Genomic DNA, 25,730 nt, shown 5'->3' with positions numbered 1-25,730 from the left:
ATCAGCCGCAACCTCCTTTTTTAAGTGTCATGCACTGACACAAACAGTGCATCCACCAGAGCCTTTTTATGTGCGGCTAGAGGAGCAGAGGAAACATCCTCACTATCTGAGCATTCAGGGTGCGTGGATGCAGACTCAGTACGGTCGCTATATACTAAGCTCACCCGGAAACCATAACAATCAGGGGAGGTCGTCAACTGCGATCCTGCAAAGTTGATGCTGACCAAGGGCCCACGCCCTCCGAACTCTCCATACAGGGAATAATAGGAAATAGCCCCCTTAAAAGGGGTCGCCTGCCGTGACGAGGACGCACAGACAGGGTACCCTGATGGTCCCGCAGTGCTAAAAGGGGCAGGTGCCCCACACAATAATGGCGGCAAGGTTGTCATTAAAAAATGAAGCGCCCCCCACAGCGCCACCTCTTCCAAGAGAGGCGCCAAGCTGACCACATGGCCTGGCAGGCCGCGGCCAAAATTTTTGTGGAGGCCCAGCCGCAAGTGCACAGATCCCAGCCCGGCAGATGCCCAGAGGAGGAGTGGGTGCTTCAGCAAAACGCACTGGGGCCGCCCCCCAACGGAGGTGCCAGAGTGACAACAACCAAGAAGGCCGCCTTCTACAATAAAGGTAAGCAGGGGATACCCTCGATACTCGCAAAGGAGGGTCTGGAAGAACCGACTGCACCAACCAAGGTACCCAGTTGGCGACGGAGGTCGCACCAGAAGAACCAAGTGTCGCACCCCCTGGAAAAAGCTACGCACCAGGGAACGGTCGGCCAACGGCCTGTGGAATAAAAGTTACCAATGCCGAAACCTGACCCTTGACAGTACTCAAGGCCAACTTTTGATCAACCTTTGGTGCCCCCTTGGTGAATGACACAAGCCACAGTTGCGGCGTAGTCAATTGAAAGTGCACCGGACAGCTGCAGGTGCCCGATCCAGTGAACTAGGCAAAGCTGGATCGCTCTCAGCCCCAGGGCAATAGGCAGTAACCTGGATCCTCCAGGGACCATACTCCCGAAGCAGAGAACCTGCCGAGGACTACTCCCCACCCGGACAAGCTTGCATCCGTGGTGACAATTCTCCAGTAGACGGGGAGGAAGGATTCCAGACCAAGACTCCCCCTGCACCTGGCCCAGCCGAATCCGCAAGTCCAGAGAGTTCGGATTCCAGTCGCCTTTGAGAAGGATTGCCTCCTGGGGTATTCTCAAGAGCGATTGAGCGAAAGAGACTGTCTTGAAAAAAAACCCCATCAGTCCAAGAACGCACATGCAGGTCCAAAGGGAAGACCATGTGCGGTACAACAACAGTCAACCGCAGTCTAAACTGCCAAGAGTTTTGACCCCCGGAGGGAGAAACACCCCGACCGAGGACGAGTCCAAAGTCAGGCTCAGAAAGTCCAGTCTCATGGAAGGGACCATGGATGATTTCTGAAAGTTCAGAGCCCACCTGAATTCCACCAGAGTTCTCACAGCGACACTTCATTGTCAGCACCGTAGGGGAATACAAACGGAGAAGCAGAGTGGCCAGGAAACCAGGGCCGATACGCCCGCTGCCGCAACAGTGCCAGGACCGGAGCCATCACCTTCGTGAAGACCCTAGCAGCACAAGCGAGACCAAAGGGTAACACCACAAACCAAGAGATCCTTCCCCATGGCAAAAAACAGAGAACCCCTGGCTGTCCAGAACATAACGGGATGTGAAGGTAGGCAGCTTGATGTCTATGGAGGCCAGGAAGCCCCCTGATGCAGAAAAGCCACAACCGTGCGAACCAAACCCAACTTGAATTTGTGATCTGCACGGAACCATCAGTCCAGCTTGTTGAACCTGAGCCTGAACTGTAAGCGATCCGGAGACAGCTGTACATTGGAAAGGAAAAACCTTACCAGAAAAAAAAACGGATTGAAACTCGATCTTGCAACTGGACCGCATGACCTTCTGAACCCAGTAGCCTGGGATCCGGGCCAGCCACAGGTCCTCGACTGGCAAGAACTTCCCCCAACCCCACAGATGGGAGAGAAAGCACCTTAAGGCTGAGTAGGCCTTGTCCACAGGTCAGGGAAAAAAAAAAAAACAATCTCATGTACGCCAGACCAGGGTCGTCTGGAACCCACGCTAGAAGTCTGGAAGGACTTCGCCACATCGACTGTCCCCGAGGGATGAAGAAACTGTTTGTGAGCCGAAAGGGAGGAACCCACACTGCGACGAAGGCCCTCACCCTTGACAGCCTGTGGAAGAAAACACTCTGTCCTCGCGAGACTCTTACATAATGTCATCCAGGGCAGCGCCAAACAGGCTATCCCCTTGAAAAGGAAGATCCATTAAGAGCTTCTTAGAAGATTGGTCCGCAGACCAACACTCCGGTCAAGTAGACTCCGGTCAACCACCGCCGAAAACGACAAGGTGACTATACAAGGGAGCCTCGACCAGCGTGGCATCGCAAACAAAATGCAGCCCCTGAGCCAGCTGGTCCAACAGCTCCCCCAGGGCAAGAGGGACATCCTCCACACCAAGACACGGCGTTGGGACTCCGCCCATCAGACAGAGTCTGCGTGGCAAGGGCAAACAAACACTGTACCCAGTGCAGCTATGCCAGAGAGCACAGAGCGCAGGCCACAGCCCGCTCCATCCTATCACCCAAGTCCTTAAAGGATGAGGATTCCTCCACCGGAACAATGGTAGTCCCATTCAGCTAGAGACTGTACGTTCACCAAAGGCGGAACCAGTCCTCTGTGCCAGAGACTCCCCCAAAAGAGCAAAGTCTAAAGGCCTTTTAGACACCCCAGGGGAACATCTCAGACGGTCCCCTCCTACATGAGCAGCCATCAAAAAGAGCAGCTCCAGATGCCATCTGCGCCCTAGACGGAGCCGCCGCTGCGACCCCCAAATTGCAGGGTGCCACGCACCAAAAACAGCCAGTGCGTCCACCAGCGCGTCCACCAGCGCCTGTCATGGCAGGGGAGGTGGAAATATCATCATCATCCAAGGAGACAGGGCGCGAGGTAACAGACCCAGCAGGGAGGCCCACGTCTGCAGCGGCTGAGACAGACTCCGACTCCGAGACATCAGATGAGGCAGGGGTAGGTGGAGAAACGCCAGCTGGTCCAACAGCTCTCCCAGGGCAAGAGGGGGTCAGGTGGGAAAAAATGGCCTGCAGGGTCCATACTTAACCTGAGGGACCTGCCAGCAAATTACAAAAAAAAAAAAAAAAGAAAATGAAACTACTCTCAAGACTCACTGTCCTTCAGGCACTACCACCGGCCTTCACAGCAAAATAATCTACAGAAAAATGGCCGAAAATAAGTGTACCAAGATGGCTGCCTCTATAGAAGCAGACAGAGGCTACAACAAAATGGTGGCCCTGCATGGGAACCGCGGTAATCGGGACCCACAGGGGGAACCCCCAAATGCCTATCCACTTCAGAAAAAACCCCAAGGCCCCCCCCGCACGATCGTTGAGCACCGCGGATGGCGCACTCCCCCGGCCCCCCATGCGGCCTGCACAGTAGGCCCCAGGCTCAGGTAGGCAGAAAAAAACTGGCATCCTATGCAGGAAGAGAGAGGGTGTACCCCCCGGGACTGCCCATAGGCGTAGCCAGAACTTTTTTCTGCCTAGTGTCCTACTCCTGTAGGGGGCAGTATTACCTTACTGATATGAATCAGAGAGAACTGCGTCCATCAACGAACGATAGAGAAACACTATTTTCCATTCGTCTGGAGGATCGGATGTAAACGTACAGGCGGTCCGTTTTGATCCGATCTCCCATAGAGGAGAGTGGGGATCGGACAGGTCTGTTTCTGCACACAGGGCGGAGACGGATCTGTCATCTGCCTGCTCAGCGGGGATCGGCGGGTCGATCCCGTGTGAAAGAACCCTAAGTGATTAGCACTAGATGCATCTAATTGAATCCCAGCAACGGCACTACCAGCCTGGAGTTTGCATATTAGCACATTATGGCTTTACTCTGCAGGTCAAAATAAAAAAACAATTCACCCAGCGGTTTACTACTGCTTTAAGCTGTTCTATCTCTTGATCTAGAGAACATTCTGATATGTGTTCTTCGCTGAACACTGCTTATGTACTATTCATCATCGGCTCAGTATGAATTGCCTGAGTGCGCTTTATAAGAGTCCGAAATGCTTGGCTGAAAATGACACTGGAGAAACGACACTAATATTCAAATAATAAAAACCAATACACAATACCAATATTGTTTTACTATATCTGCTTTCTTAAAGCAAAAAAGCACTTGTTGATATATTCAGTCTATAGATCTAAAAATATTATAGCACACAATGTCCATTAGACTCCCACCATCAATTTCCTTGGAACACTATCTCCCTTCAGGAAGGCTATAAAACAATGAAAATAAGATCAAGTTGCTGTTTAATTGGATTACATCTGTCACTTGCATACAACAGGAGGCAGAAAAGCATGAAGTAAACAATATACTGAAAATGTATTATATGCTTTCCTCCTGCCTACTCATGCAATCTTAGTGGCTGTCCCAGAAAGTGAGACTACAATAACTTGCTGCAAAAATTGTGCTATAACATATTTTCATAGAATTAATATCTTGCTAGTATAATATATAAATACACACACTAGTGGTGCACCGATATGAAAATTCCAGGTGCCAAAACCAAAAATTCAGGATGCACTTGGCAGAAACGAAACTGATGTTTAAAAAAAAAAAAACAAAAAAAAAAACAATATATTATATATTTTTTTTTCTAAATAATCGTTATTATATTCAACTTTTTAATTAATAACATGAATATGAATTTATTGTCGGCCATTAGCGGCACCTTTTGAAGTTGTGTTAAAAACCCTACTTGCTGATTTCTGGTGCATATTTGCTCAGCAACCCCCCCCCCCCCCCGCCATTGAAATGCAATGAACTGAAAACACAGCAAGAATGCATCAAAAATGCATTTTTGAGTCACATGACCTACAATAAACACACTATAAGCACGGTAAATTTGCGGGGGGAAAAAAATTGGATTTTTGACTTACCGTAAAACTGATGTTCACTGATGGACACAGCTCCTGATTCTTCTTAACCATTGGGTTATACTGCCCCCTACAGGAGTAGGGCACTAGGCAGGAAAAAGCTTGACTACGCCTATGGGCAGTCCCAGGGGGTATACAACCACTCTCAGCTATAGGCGATCAGTTTTGTTACATGCAGTATCAGAAGAAAGCCAACTCCACAGAGGTGTGGGTGCTGTGTCCGTCAACGAACATCCGAGAAATGGATTTTACGGTAAGTCAAAAATCCCATTTTCACTTTCGTTCATTGACGGACACAGCTCCTGATTCTTGTTAACTATTGGGACATCCGAAAGCAGTGTTAAACATGAAGGGTGGGAAAAAAACAGAAATTCCCAAGGCTAACCATAGCCAACCAGGTAACATAGAGCTCAACCATAAACAACTGGAGCTCACCTGAAAAACAATACACCCTCAAAGTCCTCTGAACAGCAGTCAGAAAAACCTTGCGGCCAAAACAAGCATCCACAGATGCCAACACAACCACTTTCCAAAAAAACTTTGTAAAAGTGTGCACCGACGATCAGGTGGCCGCGTTGCAAAACCTGTGTCACTAACACTTGAAGATGGAAAGCCTAGGAGACACTAAGCACCCTAGTAGAGTGCGCCTAAACAGGTAAATGAGGAACCTGACCCGTGATGCAATAGGCCTGAACCACCGTCTGTCTGATCCATCTGGAAATGATCGCAGAAGAAGCAGACAACCCTTTGTGAGGTCTGTCCGTGAGCGCAAATAGAGTCTGACTTCCTAAAAGACTACCTAGCTGCCAGATACACCCTAATTGCCCGGACCATATCCAAGACATGCCTGGGACACAGGGAAGGCAACACAATGTCTTCATTCAAATCACAGTTAGAGACAACATTAGGAAAGAATGACGGACAGAGGCAAACACCACCTTATCCTTGTGAAGCACCAGAAGGTGAATGACAGGATAACGCTGTCTGTTATGACCTATTTGCAGAGGTGATAGCCACCAAAGAAGGCCACCTTCTGGGGCAACATAAGCAGGGAAACCTCCCGAAAAATTTCAAAGAGAAGCTTCAGTAGAGCTGAAAGCACCATATTTAAGATTCCAGGGTGGCAACGGAGCCCGCACTGAAGAAACTAAATGGCAGACATGGGAGTAAGTCACACATGTGCAAGTCACAAGCAAGTCTCAAGTCTTAACCTTCAAGTCTCAAGCAAGTCCCAAGTTACTGTGGCGAAAAGCAAGCAAGTCAAGTCGAGTTCCTGCTAGAAGTCAAGCAAGTCAAGTCATTTATTTTGGTCAAGTCACAAATCAAGTCAAAATACTGATCTACCCCAATTTCCACCTTTAAATCAGTTAAGAGTCAGTGGTCAGGAAAGGTTTTGTTTTATTTTCAACATTAACAAAACTGCTTAGTGCTTTTTTCTTGGCATATTAAAGAAACACTTTGAATGCCCAAACAGCTCAAAATCCTTCGTCCGGTCATGTTTCAACACCACAGTCACTAAAAACATGTTAAGTATTTCCATTGTTAAACAGCCAGTGTCCTAAAAATCAGAACACACTGAGGTGTTTTGAGTGACTGTGGTGTCAGAAACATAACAGGCACATTCATTTTGCTTTAACACATCTTGAGAAAATGCAAATATTTAATAACTTAAAGTAAAGTCATTTTGAGTCATATGTCTCAAGTCAAAGTCAAGTCTCAAGTCATGAATACCAAGTCAAAGTCAAGTCGAGTCTTTTATTAATTTTGGTCAAGCAAGTCTCAAGTCTGACTTAAGTCATGTAACTCGAGTCCCCCACCTCTGCTAAATGGACACCCTGAAGAAAAGATATGCACTAGGGAGTGTGTGGCCAAAGGTCATTGGAAAAAGACTGACAAAACCAGATATGTTGCCCTTGATGGTACTCAAGGCCAATTTTTGTTCAACCCCCCATTGAAGGAAGGTTAAGATCCGATCCACCGAGAAGGAGCGAGGATGAACCCCAAGAGACTCACACCACGCAATGTTTGTCTTCCACGTATAGCGGTAGATCTTCCTAGAGGCAGAATTCCAAGCTTTTAACAAAGTAGGAATCACAGATTCAAACAAATCTTCGCCCTTTAGCACCTGGCGTTCAACAGCCAAGCTGTTAAAGCCAGCAACTGTAAAGCAGGATAGAAGATTGGTCCTTGGGACAGCAGATCCTCTCCCTGAGAGGAAGTCCCCAAGGAGCATCAGTGACCAGCCATACCAGATCGGCATACCAGTCTGGAGCCGCTAGAATCACCGGAATCCCTTCTGCCTGAATCCTGCACAGGAGTCGTGGCAGAAGTTTTTAGAGGGCTGAAACAAATCAGTCAGCCCTTTAGAATGCTGGCTACTTACTGAGTCGCCAGGACACTTCTTGTTCCCCCTTGGTGATTGACATAGACCACGGCTGTGGCATTGTCAGAATAAATTCGTACTGGACACCCCTGAAAACGATTGTCCAATGAGCCAGACAGTCTGATCGCTTGGAGTTCTAGTACACTAATCGGCAGTCTGGGCTCTGCCAGAGTCCAGACCCCCTGAGCACATCTGTGCTGAGGACGCCTCCACACCCGGACAGGCTGGCATTCGTGGAGAAAACCGTCCAGTACAGGAGGAGAAAGATTTTCCCTGTTAAAGTGTACCAAAGAGCAAAGCCACCTCTAGAGACGGTGGATCCTTGACCCATTTCACCAGAATCTCTTTAGCAGAGATCTTGTTTGGATTTGTAAAAACAGGCAGCCTCGAGGGTGGACACCATTAGGCCCATCACGCACATGCAAGCCTGGAGGGATGACAGTCTGCTGAACAACAGAAGCTGAATTGCCTCTTGCAATGTCTGGAGTTTTTCCAGAGGAAGAAGCACTCTGGCTGAAGCCGAGTCCAGAATCAGACCCAGATAGGCCATTTTTTGTGGACAGAACCAAAGCAGACCCCTGAATGTTCAGGATACCATTGCATTCCCTCAGAGTTTGCAGAGCAATCTCTAGTAGTCCATCAGAGCAGCCGGAGACTCGCAGAAGATCGTCCAGGTACCCCAGTACCGCGATACCCTGCTGACTCAAAAAATGCCAGCACCGGGGCCAAGATTCGAGAATCGGTGGTGAGACCCAAGGTCAGCGCCACAAACTGATAATGCTCCATGGAAAAACGGAGGAAGCGCTGGCGACCAGCACATATTAGAATGTGCAGGTAGACGTCGTCGATGTAGAAAGAATCAAGAAGAAAGCCCCCTGATGTAGGGACACCACTACTATGAGAATGGACTTTAGCTGAACTTCTGTACTCGCACAAAGCAGCTTAGCGCCTTGAGGTCCAGAATTGGACGTACTTTACCTTCCCTTCCTGGGGACTGTAAAGCGGTTTGAGTAAAAAACCCTTGAAAATGTTCAGCTGTCGGAACCGGAACAATTACCCCCTGAAATAACAAGTCTTGCTTTGCCCCAAAGAGACCCCGTAAGTGATCTGGGGACAAGTGCAGGTTGGAAGGAAAAAAAATCTTTCCGGAGGACAAGAACGAACTCGATCTTGTAGCCTGACTGAATAACTTTGTGGACCCATGAATCTGGAAACCAGTGAAGACGTGCCCCCACCCCAGATACAGGTGAGGGAGCCCCTTCATGCAGAGGCAGCTTTGTACACAGGTCTCGAAGAGCCCGCTCGTGGCTTGCCTGACCAGGTCCACTTGGAACTCTTTGTGGAGGCCATGCCTTTTGATCCCTAATCTTGAGATCCTGAGAGACAAAGAGGACGCTTAGGAGCCGTAGAAAATGGCCCACGTCTACGACGGAGCTCCTTGCCCTCGGTAGCCTCCAAGGAAGCTCCAAATGGGCTACCCTCTACAAGAGGGAGATCAGATCAGGCCTTCTTAGAAGTCTAGTCCCCAGACCAGCATTTCAGCCAGACAATACGCCGAAGGACCACTGCTGATACAGACAGCCTAGAAATCAAAGGAGCCGCATCCAAAGAGGCATCACAGACAAACTGTAGCCTGTGAACCAATTGGTCCGTGACGCGGATGCCCAGGTAGGGTACCTTCGCTAAAACAAGGCAGGTGTCCCACACAATAATGGCGGCAAGACTGTCATTAAAAATGAAGTGCCCCCAGAGCGCCACCCGGTCCAAGGGAGGTGCCAAGCTGACCATACGGCCCAGCAGGCCGCAAACCTCGGCCTACATTTTTTGTGGGGGCACAATTTTTTTTTTAAGGGGGATTGATTCTAGCATGTGTGCTCCTTCCATCTGCTGTCTGGGCCTTATGTGCCCCTTTCCCCCGCAGTGCTGCTGGCTTTCCTCCTCTCTTCCTGGCAGCTGCTGCGGGCACTTAGGGGGATGTTTCCGAATGAAGAGTGGGGAAAGAGGCCAGTAAATGTAATTTACTGGCCCCTTCCTTTCCTGAATGAGCACAGTGAGTGATCAGTACCAATCACCCCTGTGCCCATTCATCATGAAGCATAGTAAGCGGTGTTCACTATGCTTTGGTTTGTGAATGAGCAGGAAGCTTCAAAGCACTTCCTATACATTCATTTGTGCAGCTAAGGCTGTAAAGAAAGGGGCTAATAAATCCTCAGTAATTTTTGGTGGGGGAGAGGGGGCCCTGTCAGGTAGGCTGTATGGGGCCTGTGATTTCTAACAGCAGTCCTGATAGTAGCCAACCAGCTTCGAACTTCAGTTAGTTCAATTAAGTTTTGACAATAAGACCTAGAAGCCAATTGGTTTCTATGCAGAGCTGCACAAGATTTTTAGCGCTCCAGTTTTAGTAAATCTCCCCCATAGTTTACACTCACGGAAAAAGTCAACGACCTAGCAGTAGAAAATACCGGTATGTGTTCGAATCTTGTCTACACCATACACTACGTGTCAGCAAAATAAGTCAAAAGCATAAATACCTCTGAGATTTTTCTCTTCTACACATAGGTACCTTTTTTAAGCTTAAAATATCTCCGTATCATGAAACAATAATTATTAGAAGCAGCTAGTGGACTAACACAAAGCTGTGCCTCCCAATGAGGGGTTAAACCCTTTGAGAACAAACAATGGTTTTGGATTCCATCAAAACATTTGCAGCTAATGTGTGACTGAATTAATGTAATGTTCACTGTGACAATGGTAATTCCTATTTAAGTAGTTAAGAATGCTAAGTAATAGGATAAAAATTACAGTGCTCATTTACAAAACAGAAATAATCTGCAGATAAACTTGCCAGGTAACTTCCTGCTATTTACAAAAGATAATGTAAGAGCAGCGCGATTCAAGCCAGGAAGAATCTGAGTGCATTGAAATAAATGGTTGCTCAGTTCACCCCCCGTGTAAGACGAGTAAGCGTACAGCGTATCAAGCTTCCGCTCTGCTATGTAACTTTATTTACACACCAATTAAAGGAACACTAGCTTTAAAAATCCCATTGGAAGGGAACACATATGCTGCATACTATTTAAAGCCCAACACCAGTCATATTTGTTTTCTTGGAAATTACTTTAAAAGTTGCAGCGTTTATTTATACCTACAGTTGTTTGCCCACCTTCCCTGCCAGTGTACTTGTAAAAATAGAAATGGGAGCTGCCATTGCTAATCGGTTTCAAAAAGTGCAGTGTCCGATTCTGAGCCTGGCCTTGCTACTAGGATTTGTACCCCGTTTTGCATGGTGGGGAAGCTGGGATCAAAATGTCATCTATAACGTCTAATGCTGGCCATACACTACAGTCAGGTCCATAAATATTGGGACATTGAGACAATTCTAATTGTTTTGGCTCTATACACCACCACAATAGCTTTGAAATGAAACAAACAAGATGTGCTTTAACTGCAGACTTTCAGCTTTAATTTGAGGGTATTTACATCCAAATCAGGTGAACTGTGTAGGAATTACAACAGTTTGTATATGTGCCTCCCTCTTTTTAAGGGACCAAAAGTAATGGGACAGATTAACAATCATAAATCAAACTTTCACTTTTTAATACTTGGTTGCATATCCTTTGCAGTTAATTATAGCCTGAAGTCTGGAACGCATAGACATCACCAGACGCTGGGTTTCATCCCTGGTGATGCTCTGCCAGGCCTCTACTGCAACTGTCTTCAGTTCCTGCTTGTTCTTGGGGCATTTTTCCTTCAGTTTTGTCTTCAGCAAGTGAAATACATGCTCAATCGGATTCAGGTCAGGTGATTGACTTGGCCATTGCATAACATTCCACTTCTTTCCCTTAAAAAAATATTTTTGGTTGCTTTCGCAGTATGCTTCGGGTCATTGTCCATCTGCACTGTGAAGCGCCGTCCAATGAGTTCTGAAGCATTTGGCTGAATATGAGCAGATAATATTGCCCGAAACACTTCAGAATTCATCCTGCTGCTTTTGTCAGCAGTCACATCATCAATAAATACAAGAGAACCAGTTCCATTGGCAGCCATACATGCCCACACCATGACACTACCACCACCATGCCTTACTGATGAGGTGGTATGCTTTGGATCATGAGCAGTTCCTTTCCTTCTCCATACTCTTCTCTTCCCATCACTCTGGTACAAGTTGATCTTGGTCTCATCTGTCCATAGGATGTTGTTCCAGAACTGTGAAGGCTTTTTTAGATGTTGTTTGGCAAACTCTAATCTGGCCTTCCTGTTTTCGAGGCTCACCAATGGTTTACATCTTGTGGTGAACCCTCTGTATTCACTCTGGTGAAGACTTCTCTTGATTGTTGACTTTGACACACATACACCTACCTCCTGGAGAGTGTTCTTGATCTGGCCAACTGTTGTGAAGGGTGTTTTCTTCACCAGGGAAAGAATTATTTGGTCATCCACCACAATTGTTTTCCATGGTCTTCCGGGTCTTTTGGTGTTGCTGAGCTCACCGGTGCATTCTTTCTTTTTAAGGATGTTCCAAGCAGTTGATTTGGCCACACCTAATGTTTTTGCTATCTCTCGGATGGGTTTGTTTTGTTTTTTCCGCCTAATGATGGCTTGCTTTACTGATAGTGACAGCTCTTTGGATCTCCTATTGAGAGTTGACAGCAACAGATTCCAAATGCAAATAGCGCACTTGAAATTAACTCTGGACCTTTTATCTGCTCCTTGTAAATGGGATAATGAGGGAATAACACACACCTGGCCATGGAACAGCTGAGCAGCCAATTGTCCCATTACTTTTGGTCCCTTAAAAAGTGTGAGGCACATATACAAACTGTTGTAATTCCTACACCGTTCATCTGATTTGGATGGAAATACCCTCAAATTAAAGCTGAAACTCTGCAGTTAAAGCACATATTGTTTGTTTCATGTCAAATCTATTGTGGTGGTGTATAGAGCCAAAAAAATTAGAATTGTGTCGATGTCCCAATATTTATGGACCTGACTGTATATGAAAAATCGGCCGAAATTCGGTCATTTGGACAGTTCTTTCATTTTTCAGGCCAGTTAATGGGCACAAATCGGAAATCGGTTGTGGCATTTTTGAGCCAAAAACGAAGTTTAGACATTTTCCGCTGAACGAACGATAAATTGAAAGATTAATGTGTTTCTCGTCCAAACTGTTTGCACTAGAGGTATATGTGAAAAAAATCAAACAAAAAACTGATTCATTTATGTACATTTAACGATTTATCGGTCATTACATGATGGCACGATTGTTTGTTCTCACGACCGAGCGTTCGTTTTTTCAAAAATAAGTTTAAGTTTTTCAGCATTTTTGCAGTAGCGTTTTTCAGTTGTAGCGTTTTTTTTTAACTATTTTTAGCAAAACTATACTCCCACATATACTCCCACATATGCTTATGGTTAAAAAACGCTGATTAAGGCAGAGAATGATGGAGATTATTCATCCTCCCACTTACCACAAGCACTTTATTTTACTCACACTGACCACCAAGCCTAAAGGAAGGTTAACCCCCACTGGAGCTGGGGCATTTTCTACTAACACTGACCGCAGTCCAGCCCCCTAAAGCCTGAAGGACAGTAAACTGGCCCTTTGTTTAGAAAGTTTGGGGACCGTATTCCAAAGGATTGGACAGATTATTACCTCTTCAGACTGCTCTCTGGTCTGAACGGGGGACGTTCGTCTTGCCACTGAAAGCCGGTGACATGGAAAGCTGAGCCCTGCAGACGCCAGCGTCATCTGGAAAGAAAATAAGTAGATAAAGGAACAGATTAATAATTCTGAAGGATGCATAACTAGTTACACCCGCAATATTGCACACATTAGTTTCCTATAACTGAATGATATTCAGTTCACTAAAGCGTTGTGTGTCAAACAAAGTCCTCATCTTCTTCAAAGTGGTTGTAAACCTCAGACAAGAAATATGAACAAAGCATATCCCTCTATAGTGTGTACTTGTCTCAATAAGGACCACTAAGTGTAATTTCTGTCTGCTGCTTCGTTCCTCTGCTATCTACATGAATCACTTCTGACAAGTTTTCCTGACACCAAGAGAAAAACGATGACATGGGAGGGATCTGCAGCTGATTGACAGACTCAGCTCTGATACTGTGTGAAGGGGGTACCCTCCTCACTGAGCTCTGCAGTGTGACTTCAGCTCTCCGCCCCTTTTTGAATGCTCAGAAAAGCTGTATAGCTTCTGGACTTTGTAGCTGTAGAAAAGAGACATTTGCAGATAGACAGGTACAACTTGTGTAGTGAGGTTTGTTTAATGTCGGTGTATCACCTGAGGCCAGTCACTTCACTGGGTATATGTAAGGGTTTACAATCACTATAAGGGCCGGGTGACACCTAAATCACAAGTCCTATGCAACTCATTGCAGTGTGATTTTTAGCCAACTCATTTTAATGGGCTGATATTGAAATGAATTGCACCAAAAGTAGTGAATGCACTACTTTTCAAAGGCGCACTGCACTGGATCTCATGTGATCCGCTGCAGGCAAAAACGCACTACGTTTGGGGTGCTGTTAGGATTATATCAACACCCAAAGCAGATCGCACACCCACTGTGTTTTGAACCTTTTCTCTTCTATTTTTTGCATTTCTTTGCAGCCACTTCATGTCTACACAGACTCCAGAGACTGCTGCATGACATTTGTCAGGGCATGCTTCCTGCTGGTAACAACGATAAAACTTGGCTGTACAATGGCATGGCCATTTATAGTCTCTACCAGCAGTACATGTGACAAAGGGGTTAACCTTATAATAGGAAAATCCAGTAAAAGGACTTTCATGGCAGGATCACCAAGAATTATTTAACCGCTTGCCGACCGCCGCACAACTATTTACTGCGGCGGTCAGCCCCTCACAGGCAAAGCAACGTAGTACTACGCCGCTAGCCTGTGCAGCCCCAAGGGAGCGAGCGTGCGCTGCCAGAGGCGCGGTCACGAAAAACCGCCTGTCATTCTTCCCTGTGTAAGAATGGAGATCAGACGGTTCTACTATGTAGGACCATTGATCTCTGTTCTTACACTAGTAGCCACAGCTGATCACAGTTAGAAACACGCCCCTAGGACACACTTAACCCCTCCCTCTCCAATAAAGTTAACTCCTCCACTGCCAGTGTCATTTTTGCAGTAACAGTGCATATGTATAGCACTGATTACTGCAGTAATGTCACTGGTAACCCCAAAAGTGTCATAAATGTCAGTCAAGGGTACGATCTGTCCGCCGCAATATCGCAGTCCCGCAAAAAAAAAAAAAAAAAAATCGCAGATCGCCGCCATTACTCATTAAAAAAAAAACAACAAAAATGACAAAAATCTTTCCCTTAGTTAGTAAACGCGATAACTTTTGCGCAAACCAATCAAAATACGCTTTTTGCGATTTTTTTTTTTACCAAACATATGTAGCATAAAACAAATTGGCCGAAAATGTTAAAAAAAAATTGATTTTTACATTTTTTTTGGGGAATTTGATATAAAAAAAATGTGAAAAATATTGTTATTTTTGAAAAATTGACGCTCTTTTTTTGTTTATAGCGCATGATCAAAAAAAAAAAAAAATCGCACAGGTGATCAAATACCACCAAAAGAAAGCTCCGTTTGTGGGGAAAAAAGGACGTCAAATTAGTTTAGGTACAGCGTCGCACAACCGCGCAATTGTCAGTTAAAGTCACGCAGTGCCGAATCGCAAAATAGGCCCTGGTCAGGAAGGGGATAAAATCTTCCGGGGCTTAAGTGGTTAAACTAAAGCTGAACTTTAAATGTGAAAATGGCTTGACAATAATAAGTTAAAGCTGATTGGAAATTTTAATAATTGTGTAGAGATTATCTACATAAACCTGTAGATGGGCGCGCATTTCTAAATGCACAATTCAAAATTAAAGATACTGAACACAACTTAAAGTGTTACTAAAACCACAACAGTGAGATCTGTCTATATATGCAGTAAAGCATGCTTGTTATACTGTGGAACCTAAGGGGTTAATCCTCTGCATTGTGTAAAAAGGCTGTTTGATCCTGTCCTCAATGATCCTCCCCTTCTTTTACTGTCCCCAATCCATCTGCTGATAAAATATAGCCTTGGGGCACTCTGCACATGCTCAATTTAGTGTGTATTGCTAGAGAGGTTTTTTTTGTTTTTCTTGGAGGGTGCATGTGATCAGCACAGGGCCAATCAGCACTGCCCAGACAGAGGATCAGGGGTCAGTGATCCTGATAGGTCGGCTCAATGAAGTATGAAAACTCCTCCTTCTACAAACTTTACCAGGTACTGATAGAAGTCACAAGACTGCTATATACTGCTGATGAGAAAAAGTATTTAGCAGTTTATATTTACTAAAATACCGGAATTTTTGTAAAATCTTACCTGTAAAATTCCTTTCTCTGAGTCCTCCAACAGTCGCCGCCTCTTCATATTCGTCACTAATGGGGTTATTGACCTTTGCTCCGTAGGAGTAGCTAGGCAACAGAATATATTAATATCAAAGCTTTTAGCATATCCCACCCCCAGGGGGTGGTCCCCTCAGTCAATACCTCCCTGCTTCCTGCTTACCAACTCAGTTTCAGTAGCATAGCAGTAGAGTACATAAACAAACCCACAAAAGAGGGGCGGGGGCGGCGACTGTCGGAGGACTCAGAGAAAGGAATTTTACAGGTAAGATTTTACAAAAGTTCAGTTCTCTCTTACGTCCTCCGACAGTCGCCGCCTCTTCATATTCGTCACTAATGGGGACGTCCCAAAGCAGTGTAGACATGAGGGGTGGGAAAACGGCAGCCGCGCCTAAAGCAACGCAATACCCACATCAGAGAAAGGAACCTTACCAAAGTAAGAGAACCAACTGGGCAACAGGAAAACGTGCTCAACAGGAGCAACAACCCAGGAAAAAACAAGTAACTCAGGGGTAAAAACACCGCCAACAGCCAAGGGCCCAAATAAGGGACCCTAAGGCACCGCCGCACTAAGGATTTTACGGCCAAAAGAAGCATCCGCCGATGCCTGAACATCCACTTTGTAAAATTTGGAGAAGGTGTGAACGGACGACCAAGTCGCCGCCTTACACACCTGGGCCACAGAAGCCCGATGATGACAGGCCCAAGACGTACTCAGAGATCTGGTAGAGTGCGCCTTCACAGGCACGGGAGGAACCTTCCCCCTCAAAGCATAGGCCTGCTCAATGGTCTGTCTGATCCATTTGGCGATGGTAGAAGCCGACGCCGCCATGCCCTTCCGAGGTCCCTCAGGAAGGACATCGAGAGAATCCGACTTGCGAAAGGATTTGGTCGATGACAGGTAAACCCTGATCGCCCTAACAACATCCAAGGAATGCAAAGCCACCTCCTTCGGATGCTTAGGCTTTGCGCAAAGCGAAGGCAAGACAATGTCCTCATTGAGGTGAAATACAGAAATTCTCTTCGGAAGAAAAGATGGGTTAGGTCGCAAGACCAACTTATCCAAGTGAATCACCAAATACGGAGACTTGCAGGACAAGGCTGCCAGCTCCGACACCCTGCGAGCCGAAGTAATCGCCACTAAGAAGGCAACCTTCTTGGACAACAAAGACAACGAGATCTCCCTGATATTTTCAAAAGGAGCATGTTGCAACAAGGACAGAACAAGGTTCAAATCCCATGGAGGCAAAGGCTCCCTCCTAGGAGGGACCAAATGTCGCACCCCTTGAACAAAGGTGCTAACCAAAGAGTTAGACACCACAGTACGTTGAAAAAGAACGGCCAGCGCAGAAATCTGACCCTTAATCGTGGCCAACGCCAAACGCTGGTCCACGCCCGTTTGAAGGAAAGCCAACACTCTCGACACCGAGTATGAGCGAGGGGAATACCCCCTGGACTCACACCAGGCAATATACGCCTTCCAAGTACGGTAGTAAATATTCCCTGAAGAGGCCTTCCTGGCCTTGATCAAAGTGGGAATGACCTCAGGGGAGAGATCCCTATCCTTCAAGACCTGGCTTTTAACAGCCAGGCCGTTAAAGCCAGCGACTGTAAAGCAGGATGGAATATCGGTCCTTGAGACAAAAGGTCTGCTCGAAGAGGCAGACGCCACGGAGCGTCGAGCGCCAGATTCACGAGGTCTGCGTACCAAGACCGGCGAGGCCAGTCCGGTGCCACCAGAATCACCGTTTTCGGGTCCGAGGCCAACCTGCGAAGGAACCTGGACAGCAGCTGAATCGGTGGAAAGGCATACATCAGACGATACTGATGCCAGGGCGTCACTAACGCGTCCGAGGCGTCTGCCCGAGGATCGCGCGTCCTTGCCACGAACCTTTCCACCTTGTGATTTAGACGAGACGCGAACAGGTCCACATCTGGGGACCCCCACTTCGCGCACAACATCTGGAAGACATCCGGGTGAAGGGACCATTCCCCCTGGTCCAGGGTCTGGCGGCTCAGATAATCCGCCAGCCAGTTTTCCACCCCCGGAATGTGAACTGCAGAGATCGCCGGGACGTGCGTCTCGGCCCAAGACAGAATGTCGGCTACTTCCCGAGCCGCCCGGGCACTCCTGGTGCCCCCTTGGTGGTTGATGTAGGCCACCGCTGTGGCATTGTCCGTCTGCACCCGAACTGGACGGCCCTGAAGCCTGTCCGTCCAACGCAGAAGACAGAGATTTATCGCTCGCAATTCCAGAATGTTGACTGGAAGGGAGGCTTCCTCCTCCGACCAAGTGCCCTGGGCGGACAAAACGCCCAGAACACCACCCCAGCCCGACAGGCTGGCATCCGTGGTGATCACCGTCCACGACAAGGGACGAAAGGACTTGCCCCCCGACACCGCCGGGGACTGGAGCCACCACAAAAGACCCCTTCGGGTGTGGCGGCTCAACGAAATCCGCAGATCCAGAGATTGCGGACGCCCGTCCCACACAGCCAGGACCTCCGCCTGAAGCTCCCGTGTGTGAAACTGGGCGAAGGGAATCGCCTCGAAGGCCGAAACCAGCAATCCCAGACACCTCATACACGTCCGGAGGGACGAGCACTGATTGTCCCTGAGGGACCTGACTTCGCACTGAAGTGTCCGAAGCTTGTCTTCCGGCAGGAAGACCTTTGCCTGAACAGAGTCCAGAATCATCCCCAGGTAGGGAAGACGATCCGACGGACACAGCGTCGATTTTGGAAAATTTATTGTCCAGCCGAATTCCTGCAGAGTCTGCATCGTGATGGACAGGTCGTTCACCAGACCCTGATTGGTCGCGGACCGAATCAGGATATCGTCCAGATACCCCAGGACAGAAATGCCCTGGGCCCTCAGTAAAGCCAGAACCGGCGCAAGCACCTTGGTGAAAACCCGAGGAGCTGAAGCGAGACCGAAGGGCAACGCCACAAATCGATAATGATCCTCCGCAATGGCAAATCGAAGGTACCTCTGGTGACCCTCGAAAATGGGGATGTGTAGGTACGCATCCTTCAAGTCGATGGAGGCCATGAATTCCCCCGGAACCAGGGCAGCCACCATCGACCGCAGGGATTCCATACGAAACTTGCGAACCCGCACAAAGCGGTTCAGAGCTTTCAAGTCCAGAATCGGACGTACTTTGCCCTCCTTTCTGGGCACAGTGAACAGATTGGAATAGAACCTCCGAAATCTGTCCCGATGAGGCACCGGAACCACCACTCCCTGGGCCCGCAGGTCCCGCACCGCCAGGTGCAGATCCTGCAAGCGCTCCGGAGTCAGCTGAAGGTTTGAGGGGAAAAATCTGCCCGCCGGCAGAGAGAGAAACTCCTGTCCCGAACGCGGTCCAGCCAGGGTTGAAGAAAACCGAGCAAACGTCCCCCCACCCCAGAAACGGGTGAGGGCGCCCCTTCAGGCCGCATTGTTATGGGCAGCGGATCCGGACTGGCCGGACTTCTGCTTACCCGCCCACGGCTTCTTCTGGGAGCCTTGGCCTTTGAAGGGCTTGCCCTTATAGTGCGACCAAAAGGCACGAAAGGACCCCTGAGAGGGCCTAAACGAAGCATTCTTCTTACCACGAACAAACTTATTCTTGTGAGATTGGGGCAAGAGAGTGCTCTTACCCCCAGAAATACCCTTTATCAGAGTATCCAAAGATTCGCCAAAAAGGCGGGATCCCGCGTAGGGCAAATTTGCCAGAGTCTTGCGAGAAGATTGGTCAACCGACCAACATTTCAACCATATCAGGCGACGGTACAAGACCGCCACACTAGAAAGGCGCGCCGCCAAAGGGACTAAATCCAAGTCCGCATCACACAAATACATGACACCCTGATGAATCTGATCCACCATAGCCAAAGTTGTCGGCGGGGCAGAGTCAGCCACCAGAGTGCGCTTGAGCACCTGCGTCCAATCCGCAATAGCCTGGGCTGCCATAATGGAAGCAAAAATAGGCTTCAGCATAGAGCCAGCAACTGTATAAGCATGACGGGCCAGAGATTCCAATCTCCTGTCCGTCGGGTCCCGGAACACCGGGGTATCCTCAGCAGGGATCGCAGTTGATTTATTCAAAATCGCCACCGCGTGATCCACCTGAGGCGGTACACACCAACGCTCATCAGTAGCCGGTGTAAAGGGATAACGCAGCTTGAACCTACTCGGCACAGCAAAAGGCTTTTTTAAATTGCGCCATTGCTCATCAACCGCGCGCTGAAATTCCGTAGAGCAAGGAAAAACCTGCGATGTTCTGCGTTTCCTCTGCGTCCCATAAGAGGACATCAAAGCAGGAGGACATGGTTCATCCTGCAAATGCAGCGTTTGCTTGATAGAAGCAACCAACTCATCCATGAGTGCAAGCTCTTCAGACGAGCCAGGGGGAGAATTATCAACCCCCTCCACCTCAGCCTCCCCGTCAGACCCCACAAGGTCCAGGGATGAGTGAGATCCTGAGAAGGGCACTCCAGCCATAGCAGCCCCATCGCCCTCTTAATCAGAGGAAATAGACACCCTGGGCCGTTTTGTGGATCGATCAGCCACCAGCATCTGCACCTGAGCAGCTAAGTTTGCCACAATAGTGGCCAGATCAGCCCCCTCTGGGGAAGCAGCAGCCCCTTGGCCCCCCACCAGGGTGGGAGGAAACTTGCAATCCTGAGAATCCATGTCCCAGCAAAATAATTAATAAAGGGTACTGCCCCTTTAAGATCGCGGCGAGCGCTGCCCACCGCACCCACTGAACACACTGACCCCCACAGGGATAAGAAACTGGGCAAGGAATACAGGAAAAAAGGAGATATAAAACCTGGAGAGCTCACACAGGCTGCTGCACCGATCGCTGTCCCAGAGGAAAAGGAAGTGATGCAAGACTGACCGCCCCTATGAAGCCTCTGCAAGGCTACACAAACATGGCCGCTGGCTGAGGACAAAACCCTGGGCAAAGAGAACATGGCGCTGACATGTGGGATCGATCGCCGCTCAAAATGGCGGCGTTTGGCGCCAAAAACGTGTGCAGTACCTCACAGGACCTGCCACCATAATTTTTGCCCCAGAAAAAATGGCGGATCGCCGCACAGCATGTCTAAAATCTTACTGCTTCATATGACACCCAGCAGAGCGGGAGAGCCCCCCCCTCACAGCCCACACACAGGCAGCAAGTGCACACAGGAGCTGACAGGGAGCACAGCAGCCACACAGACATGCAGGGTCACACAGTCCCAGACTGACACCCAAAAAAGACAGGTCCCCACATAGAGATACACTTACCAGTCCGGATGGCGTGGGGAGCCTGCTCCAGCGACCAAACCGCAGTACTGAGGACAGGGAGTGTCGCAAGCATGACGCAGTGGAGTTGCGGTGCGAAACCGCAATGGCGTCCAGTGAGGTAGCCACCTCACCGATAGCATCCCTGCAGCGAACAGGGATGGGTCGTTCAATGTGCCAGGGCAAAACCTAAGCTGAACGCTCGATGGCAGGCTGGGAAGCCCCTGGCCCTGAGCCCTGGGATCCAGGGTGGCCAGACTGAGACCCAGCTCCGCACGATCATCTTCATCAGAAGAACTAACTAATGCTGGAAATAAACAGCAAAGTAAAAGAAAGAGAAAAAACTTCAAATAAAATCAAAAAAGAGAAAAGTGGCTGAGACTAAGAGCCCCAGCACAGGAACAGCCTGCGTACTCCTGAGCTAGGCATGTGAAACTGGGTTGGTAAGCAGGAAACAGGGAGGTATTGACTGAGGGGACCACCCCCTGGGGGTGGGATATGCTAAAAGCTTTGATATTAATATATTCTGTTGCCTAGCTACTCCTACGGAGCAAAGGTCAATAACCCCATTAGTGACAAATATGAAGAGGCGGCGACTGTCGGAGGACGTAAGAGAAAATTGTATTTCCATGTTCTGTTTACCATGGGAGAGCAGATATAGTGAATGCAGGCTCCTGGGTTTAGTAACACTATCAAGAAAAATCTGATCTAAAATGTTAGTTCCATTGGAATAAATCTTGAGATATAGCCTACAAATTTCAGAACAATTGTAGCACATACTCCAATAGCAGCAGCATGTGGAAACCTACAGATACTCCTAACAACAAATGTGATCACCAGACTGAACAAGCACAATATGAACTCCTATTAGCATATAAAACTATTCTACAACTATTTTCAAAAGTAAATGGCAAGCCTAGTTAAGCAATCTGAGAGCTTCTTACTATCTGAGAAATTGCAATTTTTGACTTTAATCAGTAGATATAAAAACTTTGGTGAACAATCTCTGCCCACAGTTTTGTTCCCATTAGGGGTGGACGGAAATTGAATACAAATAGCAATGATAATACCTTGCACTTGATTACTTCTTCATTTGTTCTTCACTATATGTTTAAACAATGGAATATCCAATGTTTTTATAGATTAATAAAAGGGTTAAAAACGTTGGAAAATGTTAACTGAAGACTTAATAAAAATTGAAAGTTGGAAGAAAAAAAAATGTTAGTTACAGGTGTAAAGCTAACATTTTATTTAACCAGGTTTCAACTTAACTAGGCTCAACTTTAACTTCTTGCCGCCCGCGCTATAGCAGAAAGACGGCTACATATGAGATCATCTCTCATCGCCAGCTCTCCTTCCTTACACAGAGACTGCAGTGTGAGGAAGGAGCAGAGCCAATCAGCGGTTAGGGGACACAGAAAAATGTAATCAGGGCACTGATCACCAGTGCCCCGATTACAAAAGAGGTAAATAAAATACAATAAGTGCCCACCATCAGTGCCCACAGTGCCCCCCATCAGTGTCCACAATCAGTGCCCATAGTGCTGCCAGTCAGTGCCTGCTCATCTAGGCACTGATGGGCACTGACTAGCAGCACTATGGGCACTGAGTGTGGGCACTGATGGTGCTGCCCATCAGTGCCCGTTAGTGCCGCCTCAGTGCCCATCAGTGCCGCCTATCAGTGCTCATCAGTGCCGCCTATCAGTGCTCATCAGTGCCGCCTATCAGTGCTCATCAGTGCCGCCTATCAGTGCTCATCAGTGCCGCCTATCAGTGCTCATCAGTGCCGCCTATCAGTGCTCATCAGTGTGGCATATTAGTACCTCCTCATCAGTGCCCATAAGTGCCACCTCATCAGTGCAGCCCATCAGTGCAGCCCATCAGTGCCGCCCATCAGTGCCGCCCATCAGTGCCGCCTCATCAGCGCACATCAGTGAAGGAGAAAAATGTATTTATTTTAAAAATTTACTCGCAGAAAATAAGAAAAACTTTTTTTTTTTTTCAAAATTTTCTGTCTTTTTTCTTTTTTTTTTTGTAAAAAATAAAAAACCCAGAGATGATTAAATACCACCAAAAGAAAGCTCTATTTGTGTAAAAAAAAAATGATAAAAATGTCATATGGGTACAGTGTAGCATGACCACGCAATTGTCATTCAAAGCGTGAGAGCGCTGAAAGCTGAAAATTGACCTGGGCAGGAAGGGGGTGAAAGTGCCCGGTAGGCAAGTGGTTAAAATACACAAAAACATACACAAAAAAAAAAAAAAAACATTATGACCACTGACCAGTAAAGTGAACAACAATTATTTAGTTACAATGGCATCTGAAAGTGGTTGGGATATATTAGGGAGCAAGTTAACAATTCTATCCCTGAAGTGAATGTGTTGAAGGCAGAAAAAAATGGGCAAACTTAAGGATTCAAGTGACTTTGACAAGAGTCAAATTGTAATAGCTAAATGACTGGGTCAGAGCATCTCCAAAACCGCAGCTCTTGTGGGATGTTCCCAGTCTGCAGTGGTCAAGACCCACCAAAAGTGGTCTAAGGAAGGAAAATCGGCAAACCGGTCACAGGGTCATGGGTGGCCAAGACTCATGGATGCACGCGGGGAGCATGCTGATGATCCGTGTAGTCCGATTTATTAGAAGAGCTGCTGTAACTTAAATTGCTGAAAAAGTTAATGCTGGTTCTGATAGAAAGGCATCAGAACTCTTCGTACACCGCAGTTTGTTGTGTATGGGGCAGTGAAGCTGCAGATCAGTCAGGGTGCCCATGCTGTCCACAGCCAAAAGCTTCTACATTGGGCATGTGAGCATCAGAACTGGACCACGGAGCAATGGAAGAAGGTGGCCTTGTCTTTTACAGCATGTGGCTAGTGTGCACGTATGTAATTTACCCGGGGAATAGATAGCACCAGGATGCACTATGGGAAGAAGGCACTGGTGACGTGTGTGGGCTGGTACCTCAAGCCAAGTTTTGTGGGGGGGGGGACTTTTAAGGCAGGTAATAATAGTAATACAAAATTGTAAAATACGACAGATATTTAATGTCTCATATCAAGTGGTGTACATAAAAAGTACATAGTAGATTTGTGATGGGTTATAGACCCAGGTGAGAAGGTGTGAATAGTTTATTGATTTTGTGACAGGTTTTTATTTCTGTGACTGTTTAGGATAGATCTCTGTCTTGTCAGAGAGTTTCTCCTGCATTTTGCTCCAACGCGTTTCGGCTCCCAGTTGAGCCTTTATCAAGGGTAGTAGTCACCAATTCTGTAACAGTTATACAGATACATTCATTAGTAATCTTGTAGTAAATACCACTGATTTTATTCAATGTGGTATATAAGAAAGTATACATGCATCTATTTTTTGTTCCATGTGTGATTGTGGTATCCCTTTAGAACAGCTAGAACCTGAGCAGCATCCTGGAAAATATGGTACTATAGATTAGGGTGGGTGTAGAGATAAGGATGTATGGTGCTGTTATGGGTAAGTTTAGGTTTTTGCACTTCCAGTCTATATTGGGAGAGTGTTGCCAATTAGAACACACTCATGTTCATACTCCTGATAGGCTGATAGAGATCAAAATCTTCTATGAAGGCACTGGTGACTTGATGCCACATACCAAAGCATACCTTCAGAGGTCTAGTGAAGTGCATACCTCAATGGGTCAGAGCTGTTTTAGGCACAAAAAAGCAGACCTGCTCAATATTAGGTGGGTGGCCATAATGGTATGGCTGATTGGTGTATATAGAGACTGTTTTACCTGCCAAAGAATTTATATTTCTGTCCTTCCAGTCCTGGAATTTACACAATTCTACCAGGCTGGTAACCCAAATTTTATCTGTTGCATACAAACATTCAATACAATAGATTACCCTTCTACCCCAGTCAGTAAAAAGACTAAAGGAGCAGCAGTTCGCCCCCATCCTCCCACCCTGCCCTCTCCTCCTGTCAGAATGCCCCTTGACAGCTCAAGTGCAAACGCCTAACAGGTTCTTAGCACTGATCCTTTGATTACTGCAGTACCAGAAATTACAAGGGGCTGATAGTAAATCAAATTCATTTCACTACCGGTATTTAAAAATAATGGATAAATCAATTCTTTAGTTGGCCAAGATATACATTTGGAGCATAGCTTTTATTCCAATTTTTACTATGAGTTCCACTATTCTAGTAGGCACAATGTGATCTCATATCTCTACAGACCTACATATATATCATATACAGTAGATGTAGCTAAGCAGCAGAATGTATCTGAAGCACAAAGCGAAATGTTCTCCCTTGTAGCAACGAGTTAATGGCACAATGTCATATAATTTTACAGGTTGAAACAGGCAGATTATCAGTTCTGGTTACAAGCTAGAGTAGGACCTGTTTGAACTGGCCCGGTGTTAAGGCTCACCTCCAGCGGGAGAGGAGCCCTCCCTCTCACTTTCCCTAATTAGAATTCAACTGTATTAGCTCTATTAAGTGGCCACGCTAACAGGGAATTAGAGCTGGAGCAGGATCACAAAGACAATAAACACTCGGGGCTTCTGAAATATAGACCCAACAAAACGGCAAGATGAGGTTTTATAGGCAACAGACCCAAAACCAATAATGGTTTAAAGTGAAACACGGAAAGCTGATCACCACTTGAAGATACGCAGTTTTACATTTTG

The 25,730-nt window shown here is 47.0% G+C and overlaps 1 protein-coding gene across 2 annotated transcripts in view; it reads right to left on the bottom strand.

Moving 5' to 3' along the window:
• Positions 1–25,730, bottom strand: part of FAF1 (Fas associated factor 1) — a 515,086-nt gene that overhangs the window by 195,127 nt on the left and 294,229 nt on the right. For both annotated transcript variants that reach the window (XM_082265737.1, XM_082265738.1), the window contains exon 9: positions 13,047–13,142. In XM_082265737.1, the coding sequence (XP_082121863.1) occupies positions 13,047–13,142 (96 nt within the window). The remainder of the gene's footprint in view (positions 1–13,046; positions 13,143–25,730) is intronic.

Source organism: Pelophylax lessonae (assembly GCF_965119305.1).
Source record: "Pelophylax lessonae genome assembly, chromosome: 8".
Lineage (NCBI taxonomy): Eukaryota > Metazoa > Chordata > Amphibia > Anura > Ranidae > Pelophylax > Pelophylax lessonae.
Note: the sequence above shows the minus strand (reverse complement) of the source record. Positions and strands in the feature narration are given on the sequence as shown.